The 7493-nt window shown below is 53.9% G+C and overlaps 1 protein-coding gene across 1 annotated transcript; it reads right to left on the bottom strand.

Moving 5' to 3' along the window:
• Positions 1 to 4395: 4395 nt before the first annotated feature.
• ZNHIT1 (zinc finger HIT-type containing 1) lies at positions 4396 to 6861 on the bottom strand (the record flags this gene model as incomplete). The annotated part of the gene is made up of 3 exons (XM_041423338.1): positions 4396 to 4694; positions 5576 to 5745; positions 6777 to 6861. Coding segments are annotated over 3 exons (277 nt in total), but the record flags the coding sequence as incomplete, so codon positions are not given.
• Between the last annotated feature and the right edge of the window lie 632 nt (positions 6862 to 7493).

Genomic DNA, 7493 nt, shown 5'->3' with positions numbered 1-7493 from the left:
CCAAAATGGCCCCAAAATGGCCCAAAAGCGCTCAAAATGGCCCAAAACGGCCCCAAATGGCCCAAAACCGGCCCCAAACGGCCCCAAAACGGCCCCAAAACGGCCCCAAAACGGCCCCAAAATCGCCCAGGAAACCCCAAAGGGAGCCCAGAGCCAGTGGAAAACCCCAAATACAGCCCAAAAAAACCACAAATAGAGCCCCAAAACCAGATGGAAAACCCCAAATGCAGCCCAAAAATCCCAAATACAGCCCAAAAACCCCAAATACAGCCCAAAAATCCCAAATACAGCCCAAAAATCCCAAATAGAGCCCAAAAAACCAGATGGAAAACCCCAAATACAGCCCAAAATCCCAAATACAGCCCAAAAACCCCAAATACAGCCCAAAAACCAGCTGGAAATCCCCAAATGCAGCCCAAAAATCCCAAATAGAGCCCAAAAATCCCAAATACAGCCCCAAAACCAGCTGGGAAACCCCAAATACAGCCCAAAACCCCCAAATAGAGCCCAAAAACGCCAAATACAGACCAAAACCCGAAATACAGCCCAAAAACCAGATGGAAAACCCCAAATAGAGCCCAAAAACCCCAAATAGAGCCCAAAAACCCCAAATAGAGCCCAAAAATCCACCCAAAATAGAGCCCAAAAATCCCAAATGCAGCCCAAAAAACCCAAATACAGCCCAAAAAAACCACAAATAGAGCCCCAAAAATCCCAAATGCAGCCCCAAAACCAGCTGGGAAACCCCAAATGCAGCCCAAAAACCACAAATAGAGCCCCAAAAACCCCAAATACAGCCCCAAAACCAGCTGGGAAACCCCAAATACTGCCCAAAAACCCCAAATAGAGCCCAGAGCCACCTGGAAAACCCCAAATAGATCCCAAAACACCCCAAATACAGCCCAAAAGCGCCTGAAATTCACCCCAGTGCACACAAAACCACCCCAGAACACCCCGAAAAATCCCAAAACCCCCCAAAGCAAACCCCCCCGAATTGCCCCGACCCCCTCCCCAGAGCGAGCAACCACGGGATCAGCCTGGACGAGATCCCGGCCGAGCGGCGCCGCAAGCTCGAGAAGGCGCGGCCGGGCCAGCTGCTGAAATAGCCCCGCCCACCAGGTGAGCTGGCCACGCCCACCGCCGCAAACCCCGCCCCCTGACAGCCACGCCCAGCGGGGGAGCGGGGATGTAAGCCCCGCCCCCTGGTGAGCCCGGCCAATCAGGTGAGCATGAATATAAGCCCCGCCCCCAGTGAGCCCGGCCAATAGGTGAGCATGACTATAAGCCCCGCCCCCAGTGAGCCCGGCCAATCAGGTGAGCAGGGGAATAAACCCCGCCCCTAAAGGGCCACGCCCACCAGGTGAGCAGGGATATAAACCCCACCTCCAGTGAGCCTGGCCAATAGGTGAGCAGGGAGAGAAACCCCGCCCCCAGTGAGCCCGGCCAATCAGGTGAGAAGGGGAATAAACCCCGCCCCAGTGAGCCCGGCCAATCAGGTGAGCAAGGATATAAACCCCGCCCACACTGGGCCACACCCACCAGGCAAGCAGGAATATAAACCCCGCCCCCAGTGAGCCCGGCCAATCAGGTGAGCAGGGGAATAAACCCCGCCCCTAAAGGGCCACGCCCACCAGGTGAGCAGGACATAAGCCCCGCCCCCAGTGAGCCTGGCCAATAGGTGAGCAGGGAGAGAAACCCCGCCCCCAGTGAGCCCGGCCAATAGGTGAGCAGGGATATAAACCCCGCCCCCAGTGAGCCTGGCCAATCAGGTGAGCAGGGGAATAAACCCCGCCCCTAATGGGCCACGCCCACTAGGTGAGCATGAATATAAGCCCCGCCCCCAGTGAGCCCAGCCAATCAGGTGAGCAGGGATATAGCCCCGCCACCAGTGAGCCCGGCCAATCAGGTGAGCAAGGATATAAACCCCGCCCACACTGGGCCACACCCACCAGGCAAGCAGGAATATAAACCCCGCCCCCAGTGAGCCCGGCCAATCAGGTGAGCAGGGGAATAAACCCCGCCCCTAAAGGGCCACGCCCACCAGGTGAGCAGGACATAAGCCCCGCCCCCAGTGAGCCTGGCCAATAGGTGAGCAGGGAGAGAAACCCCGCCCCCAGTGAGCCCGGCCAATAGGTGAGCAGGGATATAAACCCCGCCCCCAGTGAGCCTGGCCAATCAGGTGAGCAGGGGAATAAACCCCGCCCCTAATGGGCCAACACCCACCAGGTGAACAGGACATAAGCCCCGCCCCCAGTGAGCCCGGCCAATCAGGTGAGCAGGGGAATAAACCCCGCCCCTACAGGGCCACACCCACCAGGTGAGCAGGGAGAGAAACCCCGCCCCCAGTGAGCCCGGCCAATCAGGTGAGCAAGGATATAAACCCCGCCCACACTGGGCCACACCCACCAGGTGAGAACGGTCATAAACCCCACCCCACAGGTGAGCAGGGACATAAACCCCGCCCACACTGGGCCACACCCACCAGGTGAACAGGACATAAGCCCCGCCCCCAGTGAGCCCGGCCAATCAGGTGAGCAGGGGAATAAACCCCACCCCCAATGAGCCACGCCCACCAGAACAGCGACATAAGCCCCGCCCCATTAAGACACGCCCACCAAGTGACCCCGGCCCAGATAAGAGACACACAGACCACGCCCCTCCCCTGGCCACGCCCACTTACTTTCATTCCACCTGTCCCCTCCCCAGCTCATTTGCATCTCATTATCCCCGCAGCTGCAGGCGGCCTCGCCCCGCCCCCGCGGGGCGGAGCCAACGCCGATTGGCCGCCGAGGAACCCCGCCCTGGTGACGTCACAGGAGGCGGAGCCTGGGCACCACAAGGGGATGTGGGGGCGTGGCTTGGACCAAAGGGGCGGGGCTTGGACCTGAGGGACAGGGCTTGGCTAGTGGGCGGGGCTTGACCCCAAAAGGGGCGTGGTTTGTATTTGTGGGCGGGGCTCTGCCCTAAAATGGGGGTGGCTTGATCCCAGGGCGGTGCCCCCAGCAGCCAATAGGATCCCGACTCTCACAAAGGGGCGGAGCCCTCAGGGGATGCTCGTCCAATCACAGCCCAGGGCGGCCATCTTGGACCCGTGGCGCCAGCCAATGGCGGCGCAGCTCCGCCCTCAAAGGGGCGGTGCTCGATTTTCCTGGTTTTCCCCCCAATCCCGAGGCCCCTCCCCCTTCCCCAGGCCCCGCCCCCTCTCCTGTAGCTCCTCCCACTCCCTCCGAATAAACTCAATCCCAAAGATTTTGGGAGGAAAAAATCGATTTTGGTTCAAACCGCGCCCGGCCGCCATCTTGGGAAGGGTGGGGTTGGGGCGGCCATTTTGTGGGTGGGGCCAAGGCGGCCATCTTGGGGGTGTGGCCATGGTTGCCATTTTGGGGGTGGCATTTTGGCAGCCATCTTGATGGGTGGGGCCATGGCAGCCATTTTCTGGGTGAGGCCATGTTTGGGGTGGAGTCATGGCAGCCATCTTGGGGTGGGACCATGGAAGGCATCTTGGGGGTGTGGCCATGGCTGCCATGTTGGGGTGGAGTCACGGTGGCCATTTTGTGGGTTTGGTCATGGCAGCCATCTTGAGAGCGTGGTCATGGCAGCCATGTTGGGGGTGGAGTCATAGCAGCCATCTTGGGGATGTGGCCATGGCAACCATTTCTGGGATGGCACCGTGGTGGCCATCTTGGGGGTGTGGCAATGCCTGCCATGGCAAGGGTGGAGTTGTAGCAGCCATCTTGGGGGTGTGGCCATGGCAACCATTTCTGGGGTGGCACCATGGTGGCCATCTTGGGGGTGTGGCAATGCCTGCCATGGCAAGGGTGGAGTTGTAGCAGCCATCTTGGGGGTGTGGCCATGGCAACCATTTCTGGGGTGGCACCATGGTGGCCATCTTGGGGGTGTGGCAATGCCTGCCATGGCAAGGGTGGAGTTGTAGCAGCCATCTTGGGGGTGTGGCCATGGCAACCATTTCTGGGGGCCCCGCCCCCTTCCCCAGGCCCCGCCCCCTCTCCTGTAGCTCCTCCCACTCCCTCCGAATAAACTCAATCCCAAAGATTTTGGGAGGAAAAAATCGATTTTGGTTCAAACCGCGCCCGGCCGCCATCTTGGGAAGGGTGGGGTTGGGGCGGCCATTTTGTGGGTGGGGCCAAGGCGGCCATCTTGGGGGTGTGGCCATGGCGGCCATCTTGAGTGTTACAGCAGCCATGTTGGGGTGGAGTCAAGGCAGCCATCTTGGGGGTGGAGTTTTGGCAGCCATCTTGGGGGTGTGGCAATGCCTGCCATGGCAAGGGTGGAGTTGTAGCAGCCATCTTGGGGATGTGGCCATGGCAACCATTTCTGGGATGGCACCGTGGTGGCCATCTTGGGGGTGTGGCAATGCCTGCCATGGCAAGGGTGGAGTTGTAGCAGCCATCTTGGGGGTGTGGCCATGGCAACCATTTCTGGGGTGGCACCATGGTGGCCATCTTGGGGGTGTGGCAATGCCTGCCATGTCATGAGTGGAGTCATGGCAGCCATCTTGGGGGTGTGGCCATGGCGGCCATCTTGGGGGCGTGGCCATGGCGGCCATTTTCAGGGCGGGACCAAACGAGACGTGCTCATGGCGGCCATTTTGGGCTGGCATCACGGCAGCCATGCCGTGGGCGTGGCCACGGCAGCCATATTGGGGGCGGGGTCACACCGTCCACTTCAGGCACCTGCGGGGGAGGGGAGGGAAATTTCGGGGGTCAGCAGGGCGAGACCCCTCCCCCACTGCCAGGTCACGTTCCCATGGGGATTTTCCCCATTTTTTTGCCAACTTTCCCCTTTTCCCCCAAATTTTTCCCCAATTTTCTCGACATTTTCCCCTTTTTCTCCTGTTTTTTCCCCATTCTCCCCAATTTTTTCCCACTTTTCCTGGTCTTTTTTCCTTTTTTCCTCGGGAGTTTTTCCCCATTTCCCCCAATTTTTTTCCCCATTTTTCCCAAGTTTTTACCTTTTTTTCCCTTTTTTTTTTCCTTTTCATTTTTCCCCCATTTTTGCAGAGATTTTTCCAGGAATTTTCCCATTTTTCTCTGGTTTTTCCCTAGTTTTCCCAGATTTTTCCCCCTCTTTTTCCCATCTTTTTGCTATTTCCCTCAAATTTTTCCTATTATTCCCATTTTCCTTTTTTTTTCCTTTTTTTTTTTTTTTTTTTTTTGCTATTTTTCTGATTTTCACAAGTTTTCCCTCTTTTTCCCCATTTTTCCTTGTTTTCTCTCATTTTCCCCATTTTTTTCCCATTTTCTTTTTCCGATTTTCCCAACTTTTTTCCCATGTTTTTTCCCCATTTTTTTGCCGTTTTTCCCTCTTTTTTTCCCCTTTTCCCCAAATTTTCCCCAGTTTTATTCCTATTTTTCCTAAATTTTTTCCTGGGTTTTTGGGTTTTTTTTTTTTGGTTTTTTTGTTTTCCCCATTTTCCCTGGGGTTTTTTCCTGTTTTTTTTCCCTGGTTTTTTTCACCCCTTTTCTCTGGTTTTCTCCATTTCTTTTTCACTGTTTTTCACCATTTTTTCACCGTTTTTCCCATTTTCACCGGGTTTGTTTCGGCTGTCCCGTACCTGGTGTCCTGGTGGGTGCCCAGGCAGCGCGTGCAGCAGTACCTGGCCCCGCAGGTGACGCAGGTGTAGCCCGAGGGGAAGCCGCAGACGGCGCAGAAGTGGCGCTGCGGCAGCCGCGACGGCGCCGCGCCGGCCGAGACGTAATTGGGGCCCTCGGCCGCGCTCAGGTTCTGGGGGCATTTCGGGGGATTTTGGGGTTAGGGCACTGAGCCGGAGTAAAATTCAGAAGCAAAAGCCAGAATTCAGCTCAAAAATCCAGAATTCTGCCCCAAAATCAGCTCCAAAATCCAGAATTCGGAGCGAAAATCCAGAATCCAGCCCAAAATCAAGTTTGAAATAAAAAATTCGGCCCCCAAATCCAGAATCCAGCCCCGAATCCAGCGAAAAATTCAAAATTCAGTCGAAAATAAAAAATTCAGCCACAAAACCCAGCCCAGAAATCCAGAATTCAGAACCAAAAGCAAGAATTCAGCCCAAAATCCAGCCCCAAATCCAGGTTAAAGGAAAAACTTCAGCCCAAAAATCCAGAATTCAGCCCGAAAATACAGCCCCAGATCCGGGTTAACATAAAAAATTCAGCCCCAAAATCCAGCAAAAAAACCCCAGAATTCAGCCCCAAAATCCAGAATTCAGCTCTAAATCCAGAATTAAGCCCCAAATCCAGAGCAAAATCCAGAATTCAGCCCCAAAATCTGTCACAGAAATCCAGAATCCAGCCCCAAAATGCAGATTTCAGCCCCCAAATCCAGCTTAAAATGCAAAATTCTGTCCCAAATCCAGCCCCAAAATGCAAAATTCAGTCCTAAATGCAGAATTCAGCCCCAAAATAAAAAAAAAATCAGCCCCAAATCCAGCACAAAATCCAGAATTCAGCTTCAAATCCAGTGCAAAATACAAAATTCATTCCCAAATCCCTCACAAAAATCGAAAATTCAGTCCCAAATCCAAATCCCCTCAAACTTCCCCCATTTTTACCCAAATCCCCTCAAATTCCCCCCAAATTGCCCCAAAATCTTCCAAATTCTCCCTAACTCCCCCCAATTTATCCAAATTTCTCACAAAATCCCTCAAATTTCCCCAAGTTTTTCACCAAATTCTCCCTAATTCCCTTTAAATTCCCAAAAATTCCCCCGAAATTCTTCCAAATTCTCCCAAGTCACCCCAAATTTCCCCAAAATTCCCCCAAATTTCCCAGTCCCACCTGCTCCTCCAGCAGGGCCTGGAAGTTCTTGCGGAAGCGCAGCTTGAAGTGATCGCCCCGGGTTTTCTTCTTCTTCTTCCCTGGGGACCCCAAAAGTTCAGCCCCAAATCCATCCCAAAATTCAGAATTCAGCCCCAAATTCAGCCCAAAATCAAGCAAAAGTTCAGCCCCAAATCCACCCCAAAATCCAAAAGTTCAGCCCCAAATCCACCCCAAAATCCAAAAGTTCAGCCCCAAAATCAAGCCCCAAAATCCAAATTTCAGCTCCAAATCCACCCCCAAATTCAACCCAAATTCAGCTTAAAATGCAAAATTTCAGCTCCAAATTCAGCCTCAAATCCAGCCCCAAAATCCAAAATTCAGCCCCAAATCCACCCCCAAAATCCAGCCCCAAAATCCAAAATTCAGCCTCAAAATCCAGCTCCAAAATCCAAAATCCAACCCCAAAATCCAAAATTCAGCCCAAAATTCAGCTTAAAATGCAAAATTTCAGCTCAAAATGCAGCCTCAAATCCAACCCCAAAATCCACAATTCAGCCCCAAATTTGGCTCAAAATGCAAAATTTCAGCTCCAAATCCAACCCCAAAATCCATCCCAAAATTCAGAATTCAGCCCCAAATCAAGCCCCAAATCCACCCAAAAATCCAAAATTCAACCCCAAAATCAGTCCCAAATCCCACCCCCAAATCCAGCCCAAAATCCAGAATTCAGCCCCA

Source organism: Onychostruthus taczanowskii, unplaced genomic scaffold, assembly GCF_017590055.1.
Source record: "Onychostruthus taczanowskii isolate IOZ18803 unplaced genomic scaffold, ASM1759005v1 scaffold763, whole genome shotgun sequence".
Taxonomy (NCBI): Eukaryota; Metazoa; Chordata; class Aves; order Passeriformes; family Passeridae; genus Onychostruthus; species Onychostruthus taczanowskii.
This window is presented reverse-complemented; position numbering and strand designations above follow the sequence as displayed.